The sequence below is a fragment of the Neodiprion lecontei genome, chromosome 7 (genome assembly GCF_021901455.1).
Source record: "Neodiprion lecontei isolate iyNeoLeco1 chromosome 7, iyNeoLeco1.1, whole genome shotgun sequence".
Taxonomy (NCBI): Eukaryota; Metazoa; Arthropoda; class Insecta; order Hymenoptera; family Diprionidae; genus Neodiprion; species Neodiprion lecontei.
The window spans coordinates 17129934-17141744 of NC_060266.1; the positions used below are offsets into that span (position 1 = coordinate 17129934).

The 11811-nt window shown below is 34.2% G+C and overlaps 2 protein-coding genes across 4 annotated transcripts; one reads left to right on the top strand and one right to left on the bottom strand.

Annotated features, from left to right (window-relative positions):
• The first annotated feature begins 30 nt into the window (after positions 1–30).
• On the top strand, positions 31–7101 carry LOC107222900. The gene is made up of 5 exons (XM_015662435.2): positions 31–477; positions 757–829; positions 935–1028; positions 1107–1289; positions 1412–7101. The coding sequence occupies exons 1-5, from the start codon at positions 436–438 to the stop codon at positions 1698–1700; spliced, it is 681 nt and encodes a 226-aa protein (XP_015517921.1). The 5' UTR covers positions 31–435; the 3' UTR covers positions 1701–7101.
• LOC107222932 (protein lines) lies at positions 6768–11376 on the bottom strand. Of its 3 annotated transcripts, none has more exons than XM_046745757.1 (3): positions 10883–11376; positions 10731–10785; positions 6768–10640 (listed from the first exon to the last, which is right to left on the bottom strand). In XM_046745757.1, the coding sequence occupies exon 3, from the start codon at positions 10366–10368 to the stop codon at positions 8563–8565; it is 1806 nt and encodes a 601-aa protein (XP_046601713.1). In that variant the 5' UTR covers positions 10369–10640; positions 10731–10785; positions 10883–11376; the 3' UTR covers positions 6768–8562. The 3 variants fall into 3 exon arrangements, with proteins under 3 accessions (XP_046601713.1, XP_046601715.1, XP_046601714.1); XM_046745759.1 differs by having other exon boundaries at positions 6768–10357; positions 10442–10640; positions 10731–11376; XM_046745758.1 differs by lacking the exon at positions 10731–10785.
• Between the last annotated feature and the right edge of the window lie 435 nt (positions 11377–11811).

The window sequence follows — 11811 nt, forward strand, 5'->3', positions numbered from 1 at the left end:
CTCTTTGTCGTGCGAAGATCTCGTAACATGGTTTTTAAGCTTTGGTTAGTGAATGTCATAGTTTTTTCCATCTAGGGATATTCCAAATAGTTGGAGAGTTGTTTTAGTACCTTATGGTAACAAGATTCTCGTACTTCGAGTTTGGTTAGTTGATAAAAGTGACATGCAGTAATAATAGTCGATAAAACATACGGACGTTCCGGTCGGATGTTACAAGTGTGTGGTAATTTGCAGCAGAAATCTCACTGGAAGCTGATTTTAGAACGCGCCGAGGTTTTCGTAGTTGAAAGGGTTGAAAGTAGTTGATATTCACAGGCTAAAATTAAGACAACAAAACTCGTTTCGGGAATTCGAGTCATAATAATTTGTTTATGGTAATGTGTACAATTTGATGGTGTTTATTTGTGAAAAGTCTACGTTTTATAATTTTGTACAATGCCAAGCAAGAAAAAAAAATACAATGCTCGTTTCCCAGCGGTAAGTTACACTAACCATACTAAACAAACCGAACCCTACATCATCGTGTATTTCATTATTTATTTTTATTATAGACCCCATAGACTTGATCAATTTTGAAATCAAAATTCTATAAATTTATGGTTTGGAATTTACTATATCAATTAGCATGTTTGTAAAATTTTTTCAAGGCCTCAATCTGTCACTATTACCTGAGGTCAACATTTTTCAATGAAAACATAACCTTAAATTCACCACACTTGACAATACATTCACGATTTTACCACTTTTCTTTCAAAGGGACGTATCAAGAAAATCATGCAAACGGACGAAGAAGTAGGAAAAGTTGCTCAAGCTGTACCAGTCATAATCTATATCCTTTTTATATTTTACACCTAGAGTAGCTATTAGAAGTGCACCATCTGTTGTTTTTTTCTTATTTATTTCACATTATCGATGTCCTTAACTCGGAATTCACCTAGAACCCTAGAGTTATTTGTAGAGTCGTTGTTAACGAAAACAATGCAAATAACGAGTGCCAAAAATGCCAAAACTCTTAGTCCGTCTCATATGTAAGTATTTGCATCACACGTCAGTTATTATGAATTATCTCGTACCAAATATATTAAGACTTGAATTTTTTCCCAAAGGAAGCAATGTATCCTTTCTGAAAGTCGCTTCGACTTTTTGAAAGACTTGGTCAAGGGACTTCCTGATGTTACTAGCCCCGACGATGAGGTACCTACACCGCCAGCAACTCCTGCACCTCAGTTGCCTTATGTGCAAGTAAACCCAGCCATTTATCCACCCATTTCAAGACATGACGTTACAGGGTATGATTTTTTTTAAATGAATCCTTGGTGAAATAGATATTATTTAAAGCAAACAAGTTGCATGATGTTTTTATATTGATCATGAAAAAAATCCAAACTTGTTTGTCTTTTTCTGTATACAGAATCCCAAATGTGGTATCGTCGGCAACCATTACACCAATTCGCCAAAACCCAAGAGAGAACAGAGGGATTGGATTTCCCAGTGCTGCTTTGTCGAGCGAAAGTACTAAAACACCGATCTCGAATTTTCAATCGCCGTTGTCTACAACGTTTAATGTTAGCCAACCAAACTTTTACACGGAAGTAAACCCACTTAATTTGTCAACAAATTCTAACAACGTAAATACAACCTATAAACCGACGTCCAATTACAGCAACACTACCAATATCGATGAAGACTACGACACGTAGTCAATTTTCTCACTTATCGTCAATTTATTGCAGCAGTGAGTTCAATTACAGGCGTGCCATGCCTTACACACATAAATGAAATTTTTTTCAAATTTTGCACTAGTATCTGGATTGTAAGTCTACTTAATATATCTGATTTTACGTAGTTAACCAACTACTCGAAAATACGTCACTATTATGCTCATTTGACTTGAAGGTATGAGCATGTGACATCACCAAAGCCGAAACAGCATATTTGTTACGTCATATACTGTATAAATGTTTTTCGAGTGGCTTGTGGATTCAACCTTCTCTGCAAGGTTATATAATCTTAGATTATAACGTTCAAATTTTAAAATAGTTTGACAAAATCGTAGTTTACTTTGTTAGCCGATTCTATAGTAGACTCTGGGTACCAAAACGATTTCAGTTCTATTTTTCCTTAATAGAATTATTACAGTGACGTGTTATTTACGGATAATGTAATTAATATTAAATGGGAATATTATACAGTGGCACAGCTTGGTTTTTGTTACTGCAATAATTTTGCACCGAAATTATTCTCAAGAGACTAAACACAAATAATAATATATAACACTCGATTTCGTTTTAAGCTACTTTTTTTTATACATGTTAGAATTGCCCATGCGTATGTAGAAATGTAGGTAATTTGAATTTTTTGAAGAGTCGAAAGTCTGTTTGTGAGAATGTTATTGTAAATATCTACTGTATATTCATTGTTATAGTTCTATTTAAAAACGATTTCAAACACTGTATGTAGCATGTGTCTAGCCATAGCTTGCGACCTCAAAATCCAGTAGCTGCTTCTTTGAACGGGGGGAGGGGGGGTCGAAATTTGACTGGAAGAATTAAAATTTTTTCGTTACATTATTTGTAATAAAAATTGATATTCTGACGTTAAATTTAAATTGAATCATTTTTAACGGCTGTATAAAATTATTATTCTTGGACGGATTGAAGTAAATAAAATTAGAAATGACTGGTTTTCTGGAACGATATCTAGAATCGACTAAAACTTCTCCAAACCATAGAGGTAAGAATATCGGGAGAAAATGCATATTCAATGCAGGTCACAGCAATAAAATTATAGCTAATCGTTTGCTTTCGTATTCATTGGACACAGATATTCTTTGAACTATGAAATAACTGTTTTCAACGTCATACGTGCTGTATTATTTGCTTGAAATACTGTTCGAAATCAAGGACACAAGTTCTATTAGAATTAAGACAAAGCTTAACTTGTTTTTGTTCCTATCTCAATCTCTCGATGTTATTGACACAAAGTATAAGGTGATATTAAAATAGTCTCCATGCAAATTCTCAAGTGAACAGTTATAAAATTCCCAAGCAGTTAGAATTAAAATTTTTGCTGAAGTACAGTATAAACGGATTGAGATTGATCGTACCTAATTTCCAACACAATGAAGTTACCGTGAAGAACTCCTCAAGATTTTGAATATAGTATTTCAAGAAACAACGAAGATAGACAGTGATGTAGTATAATACCTTATTATAGGTGTATCTTTGTTAAGAACTTCTTTTGTTTCGATTTTATGAGCGAAGCTATGAAGTTGACTGCTAATCTCAATTTGTAACCCAGTAATGGGTGATTTTACTACATTTTACTTTCGATAACAGAGTTCTTGACAAAGATATATCTGTGGTGAATCGGTTGTTCAAATGAAATCAAATCAAATTTCGCATAGTATCGAAAGCAGCTACTATATCCGCATTGAAAACGCACCATCTCTCAGAATCCTTGACTTTATGATCTTGTAATTTTCTAGTGGATTTTATACATTATGGCAAACGATCAAATTTCAAGATTTTTTTTTCTTCAATCGTTTGAAAATATTAATTTTATAAAGTTTTTAATAATGGTTCGATTTTCATATAACTCCAGGGTGTCAATTCTTATTAAAAACGATTCAACCAAAAAAATTAGTATCTTCTAGCATCAGTATTTCACGGGGTTAAAGCTTCAGCCACTCCCCCTCCCCCAACTAAATCCCTTTATCTGTTTATTTACAGAATATCAAATTTGTATAATGCGTGAATATTCGAATTCACTCTCGAAACTAAGAAAAGAAAAAAATTGATATTGATCAGCATTGAAAATATTTGTATACGTGATTGTAAAATGCAGTTGAAATATTGAAAGTTTGAGCGGTAATGCGTTGACTGAAGAATATAGTGAATCCCAGTAAACGAAAAAAGATTAAAAAAATAGTAAATTTTGATTTGACTGAATCCATTTTTCCGATCCCAAAGATATAATTTAAAACAGTATTTTGGATGACTAGTTGAATATGTTTCTGTATCAATAAGTGGTTATTGATTACATGGGGTTTACACGTGTTGTTACAGTTTTGAAAAACAAGTAATTATTCTTATAGTGTAATCCAAAATGTGCAAAGAATTCCATCCTAAACCATGAAAACATTCGGAATATTTCATTACGGACTGAACAAGATTTAGAAAAAGAAACCAATAGTAAACTATGAAAGTACTAATATCATTCACGAATTCACATGAATCCAAATAGTTGCAGTATTCAAACGAAAATTAATCGATAGAATTTGAGTTGTTGAGGACGTATTAAACTTCATTTCAGGTAAGTTGAAATTTGTTCACAAAAATCCAACAGAAATAGGTGGATACGGAATTGTGTATTTGCAGATTGGATTGAATGCAAACTGCGTTACATTTCGAACGTGAAAAATTGAAAGAACCAAATCTTGTAGACACATATTCAAAACAATAGAACGATTGATTCGGATTGATTTTTCAATCATGCAATACGTTTTGATGAGAATTTTGGATTGACACTCATCAAAATGAATCATACGTTTCAATATTTTTTCGTTTACTGAGATGAATCGGGATTGGTTCGGCATCTCCAGGTATATACATTCATTGACTTCCATTGTCAAAAATGAAAATCAGATAATTTTTTTTGGCTCCTCCGGCACGTGTTCAACTGAGTTCAACATAAATTCTCATGTTTCTGGAATCTAGTAAATGGTATCATATTTCAATTTCTTTTACGATCATTTTGTCTCACTTCAAATAATGTTTGGTAGCTATTTTTTACCGAAAATGATCGTGTCTCAATATGCAACCATATTGATTTTACGGCAGCTTTTGAATTTGCCTGTCAAATATCTTGAAAACTATTTTTTAAATATATAATACTGGAAAATTTCAGACTTCTCTGCAATAATTTCTACACTAATGATTCGAAGATACCTTATCGTTTGTGATAATTCAACCCGTGAATTCTGTAAGGTCTTCATATATCTTTGGTTGACAATGACAACATTTACTGCAATTTCATTGAAGTTTCATTATTGAACGTTATTTGGCACTAAGTCAATAGGCCTAGGGAATAAGTATTGTACCAACGATTCAAAAAGTCTCTTGCCATTTTGCAGTATACAGTGAAGATATTTACCTGTACATCTTGCTTATGTGTGAGTAACAAAAAGAAATCAGCTGAGATTCACTCCGAAGGCACTGGGAAAGTGCTTTTTATTACTAAATATAAGTGCCATCGCTTTCAAACATTCCGTAGTTCCAACAATGAATTGAAGGGCGAAATTCCTTTCGCAATGAAACAATAAGACCGCAATGCTCAATTTGGGTGCAAGGAACCATAATCCGTAATTTGATCAAAAACAATGGATGTAATTTTGTATATCATAGCCATAAACTGAAGACCCTAAGTGTAAAACCCTGAAGCCTATTATTGGGAAAAAATGATCGATAATTGTGGATGTCAACTTCCACCTCAATTTCAAATGACTATATGGTAGTACAATTGGATCTAACAATAAGGATAGGAATGAAAAATTTTACTGCAGATGTACTCACGTTACATTACTTTTTTCATAGGAAACCAAAGGAATTATCTCTAAGCATGTAATAAATAGGCAGTACAAAGTTTAAACAGATACGGCATATATGTACAAAGTTTGTACGATGCAAAAAGTGTGAAAGTGGTTTGGTACTTATTAAAGATTGTCAAGAGTGAAGCCCAATGTTTTCACTATGACATTGAGAATTTGAAATTATCTGAGAATTCTTGCGAAGGCTAGGGGTAAACCGTGTAAACAATCTTTACAACAAAAATTTGATCATATTAACGGCATTCTGACGATAGAAAAAAAATTTCGCGGCTCTTTAAGGGTATATAACTGTTGCACCCTTACCAACAGAGTTATTTTTATAATTTGATGTATTTTTAGGCAGTAACTAAGGGACGTTTCGGGATTCTATCCAGATCAATCCAGATTGCATAAAGTGTGAAATGATATGTCACAGCACTATTTTAATACAATATTCAAGCTACGTTTCATGAAAATAGTGCAGTGACATATCATTGTACTTGTGATTACTCATAGAATATCGTAATGTTCTCTGGCTATGGATATTATTGCCAGAATATTAGTAAGAACAGTCCAAAAATAATTTGATTGATAAAGGTAGAACTGTTACGTACGCTATTGCCTGTAAATCGAACAGTTTGATTCGGTTACTGATGCTATTATAATAATTAAGATCATGGAAATTTTATTTTTAAAATTGCGCAACGTTTGTAAGAATTTGAATAGGTCAAATTGCATTAATACAAAACCACCTTTGGTACAGATATTTCATATAAAGAGCAAACAAACCGTGATAGTACAAGACTCTATTCCAGCCTGTTATTTAAATTGAAAGTAAATAAATTATTGAGATCATTGTCAGTTCTCTACCATTCGTAGTTATAGTCATGCAAAACTAATCGACATCCCGTAATCGAATTTTATCGACATGTGTCCATCAATATTTATAATTCAAATAACGATTGACTGCATTTAATGTACGTTCCTAACAATGGTTACATTTTTAGAAGTAGCTTGATCCAGCTATTATCATCATTCTAATATAAATGTGTCTAACTATTTGTAAACTACAAAAAAAATATGTTATCGGGTGAAAAAATTAATACAGGGGCGTTCGATTGAGGTGAAGATAAAGTTACACGTAAATGGTTACCAAATAACAAATAAAGAAGCAGCTCAATCAACTTCGTAAAGTTTTAATAATAAACAGAAAATCTTTCCTTAGTCAAACCTAAAGAGGCAGTTTGTACAGTAATGAAGAACACCAATAAATGTAATTAGTCATTGTAACAAATATTCAAATTTATAGAAGTGCTACTTTTACCTAGACGCACTGTAGAAAAGATCAGGAATGGAGTTGTAAGTACAGTGAAGTCACATTCTGAGTAATCGATTAATGATCAATACCGATAATGCATTACTAACATGTAATGAAACGTACAATCGTTTCTGTTCTTTGAAACGAGAGTTTTTACTTGATTATGACGTCTATTAATGAAACAATAGAAATCAAAGCTTAAGAAAAAAGTTATATTCGGATTTACTCGTTAAATAGTGAAATTTCGTTTCTTCAACTAGAACGTCACATCAAGATTGTCATTAACTTCACATTACCAAGTATCATTCGTGTGTAAACAATTACGAAAAGCGAAAAAATAATTGGTCTAGTTGTTCTCGTAGACTTAGGTTCCAAGAGGATGGATTAAATGAAACAAAAGAAATACAAAGGACATAAAAATATTTAAAATATCGCATCATAAAAACGCGGATTTATACAATTAAAATTCTTAACTCTAATGTACAATTAACAGTAAAAATAAATATTCACAATCTATTATAAGACATCCATATTAAAAAAAAATAAAAATTTTTATGTCAAAGGTGCAAGTTGCATTACTCATTCGTTTTTATTTTATTTTTGTCCCAATGAAAGTAACGTGTGTAACGTATTTTTCATGAATTGTTTATTTTTAAATACACTTTTCTATGGCTTCGTGTCTCAGTTGATAAAAATTGGCATATACAAAAAGACGATTATGTCTCACCATAATCGGTAGTTGTAAATTTAATTAACCTTGTAGCACCTTGAGTTTTTTTTACACAATAATTGGAGTTCGTTTCTACAGTATAAATAGCATTCGTTATGTTCACAGTAACAACTAATAACTTTTCATAATAATACATAATTAAATATGTGAAATGCATAGCATATGATTTCTTTGTGAAAATTAATGCAAAAAAGCTTAGTACAGAATGCAAATTGTACATATATTCATATGAAACTTAGTTTCTAGAGTTAAATATTGCCCTATAAACATATTCTGTGAGTATGTCGTTAAAGGATTGACATTATGATGCAATTCAAGACGTCAAGAACCTTAGAAAAGCTTATAAAAGCTGCTAATTGTATTTAGTATTATGCAGAAATATATTTTTTCAGACTCTTGGTAACGATTATTTGATAATTTAGAAAACATTACCAATCAAAAGTAAAGGAATTTGAAATGTACTGCAGCAGGAGTGAGTGGCAACGAAAATCTGGCGCTGTGAGACCTGACGTCAGGAAATGTATTATTTTTACTCTACAAGATGTCATTTATCGATTTTCTACTGTATATAGTCACTCCATGTAACAAAATGAAAATCTCATAGCTTGCACGAAGTTTTTTGTTTTTTTGTGCGTTTGTATACATACATACATACATACTTTACCTAAAACTTCTGCTGGTAGCCAGAACTGAGCACAATATTGCTAAGTTATGCCTCTGTTTTCTTCCCAATCAACGGAGTAAAATTTACTGCAGTTTTATGAGATGGGAGATGTAGAGTCTTATTAAAATATATTTTATAAAAATACATGTACAATCTTACTCATCAGGAATTGTTCATATGTACAGTAAGGAAAACAACAATTCTTCCCTTAGAAACAATAGTAAAAATTACTTTCTACTTATATGCAACTCGCGAATATTCGATCAATTTTCAATGTTTCCTTCATAAAATGACTCACACTTTTCTAACAGACGAAGAACAGGGTTTATATTGTATGGAAAAAGAGCCTTGGATACAAGCCTGTCTATCGCTAGCCTAAGCCGAATTAAAACAGTCATTGTATCATCCAATTCTCTTGCGCAACAAGTTATAAATTCTGACCAATTTCTCCTGATGTATTTCAAGAATCTCAGAAGATACAAGAGAAAACAAGTCTCATTGCTAACTAGAAGGTCTAAAAGTACATCCGGATCGTGAGAGACTGCACGTATAAATTGAACAAAAGTTAACGTTGGGCTGAGCATGTGGCCAAGATCATTTTGGGGCGGTCCCCGATAAAATAGACCAACGGCAACATCCAAACAACAAACCATGCCTTCTATGAGGAAATCATCTTGGTCGTGAAACATTTGGACAACCCATTGAGACAGTGGTGTTTCTGGATGAAAAGGCATAAGGGATTTCACACACTGATCCAACTGACGCAGTACTTCTCTTATGCTTCTTTCAATAACAGCCATGTCCGCATCAAGATCTTCAGCTTCTGAGCCAAGAGATGAGTCACTGGAATCGCTTCGTGTTTCCTTTACTGTGACAGCAACACTTTTGAGAACGAGTAAAATCACTTTCTGTAGCAAAGGCCGATCTCCGTCCCCGGAGCCGCCTCCGAATCTCCCTGATCCATGGCGATACGGCAAAGCATCCAGGAGCCTCCAGTCTTTAACGGCGCGGACAACCAGATGAGCCAATGAGCACGGCTCGTCGGGAAGAACATCTTGAAGAGCCAACGTGCTCCCGTAGCAAAGCACTTCATTGAGTAAACCCAAAAGGTGCCTCCAAATGATGCCAGGAACGTTGGAGTTCAATAGAACAACCAGATTGTCAAGCTGGGAGTAGAACAGTTTTGTATCAACAACAGACAGGTTGGCTTTAACGGATATTATGGATTCCCACAAGTCTAGGAACATTATAACCGCCGATTCGTGCTGAGGAGTATAGGAGCTTAAAATACTGTCAAACTTTGATACTAAAATGTTCCACTTTGACTCCAGAGCTTTGACGCACATCGCTTTTACCGGGGTACTATCCAGGCTCTCTGGATCCGATATTGTCAAGGTGTTACAGTTCCTGGGCGAAGTAAGGCTTTCGCCATCCTCCAACGGATGAGTACTGCCGTCCTTGTGCTCGACCACCCTTTTAACAACATCCAAAGTAAACAGCATCTGGCTTGGTGAGTGCGTGCTGACCAAAGACTGGGTGAGCCTGTCCAGCCATGACAATTCAATGTTTTCTTTGGTCACTATGAAGAAAGAGGCTAGGGCTCTGCTCGCGGTAAATGATATGAACTTATTTGGTGAACATGATAAATCTAGTATTTGGTCTATGATACCGTGCTCGTTGCGCGACAGAGCCTCACACACGTCGGCCACTCTGCTACACATTATACCTCTGGTATTCTGTTTTATTGCTAGATCAAAGAGCAGCTGAAGGGCACTAATGAATTGCAATGTTCTGTCTGGCTCCCATTCTGACAGTGTCGTCATTCTATAGGTACCATCACCAGCCTGAACCGTACTGCCAGTGAACGGTTTTCTCAAACTGCTCACAGGGACATTGCACAGACATTGCGACAGGAGACTGTTTTGAAAGCTTTCTATCTCCGTCACCATCGCCGTTGTCATACTATTGTTTTCATCTTGTTCGTCACTATTGATAATTCTTTGTTTCTTTTTTGCTGGTTCCTCCATTTTTGTACTCGGAGGATGAGCGCGATTTCGTCTAAGTACCATTAGCAAAAGTTTAAAAAATTTATATATATCTGATTCTCTTTTCGTCAGTGATTATTTATGTTAGTTCAGTTACTTGTTTTCTTTTTTTCTTCCTCTCTTCGACTAAACGCCTTTGAATTTTTGTCAAGTTATCTTCCGAACCAATATGAAACTCGATCCAAAATACCCATAATGCTCAAAGTACTTCATGTACTCGAAAATTGACATCGGCTCAGGTAATAACAAAAGCCAATTACTCGATTGCTGTGCGTAACAGTGGCCAGCTTTGCTATCTGAAAAAAATTTAAATAAATTTACTGCATTGATGGAACAAATCAATTATTTTGACATTCAATATTAATTTAAATGGCTACAGGGCTTACCTCGACTTTTTTTGTCGTATTATAACTCTACCATTACTCCATACACAAACATTATCTTGTGGGTAAAACAAAAAAGAATTAAAAAAAAAATAACAATATGCAACTATGTAATATCTCTCTTAATCTGTATATAACCACGAAAATTATATTACCATTTAATCCGTAATAAAGTGAAGCAAGGCGGTATTTACGTTTATGACAATTGCATTTGGTTCTTATTTTTGTATGGTACAAAACGCACTGTTTAATCCACAGGATACAGTAGGCAGGTCAATAATTTTAACACTGGGAATACAACACTTTCAATGAAAGTAGAATACAATCGTCCGACGCTTCCTAGCGAATTAATTGTTCAGTTTTGGTTGGACGATTTGAACAACAAAGCTAACCGTTCAGAAGGGCTTGGATTATTATATGTTGCTTGTGAATGTTTGAGTTTTAAATTCACCGCACAGTTGATGATAAATGTTATTTGCGCACGAAGAAATTCTTTTGACTAGGAAGTTGTGAGCAGCAGTAACAGCAGCAAGGCGCCCGACAGAAATAAGTTTGCCTTGTTGCCACGTACCCATGTACGTATCTTTATGCGGATGAAAAATCCTTAATATCGAATTATTTGAAAAATTTTGCCATGCAATGGTCGATGAATAATCGCTTGTTAGGTTAATGGAATAAATAATCATTCAGGAAGGTGAAAAATATGACTAAATTGAATTTATAATAAATTTTTATTCTGGCATCATGCGGAGCTGCGTAATACAGTAGCTGCCCCTAGCGCATTCCATAACGGACTGAACTTGATTTATTAAATTTACGCAAACAACTGTAGAATGATTATCACCCAAGCGGTTTAAATAATTAAAAAAAGCTTCTCATTATGTTTTTTCCTTTATAAATAACACCGTACGCTATTTCTTCTATTTATTCAGCGATGGTTTGGCAAACGCGCGCTGACTACCAGCGCCGAATAAAATTCTGTAGGTGTGGTCGTTAGCGCGAAACACTTCAAAATTGAAATGTAAATTTGAATGTATTTCTTTAAATTCCATAACAGCTGTAATACATAAGGTAAGCCATAAAT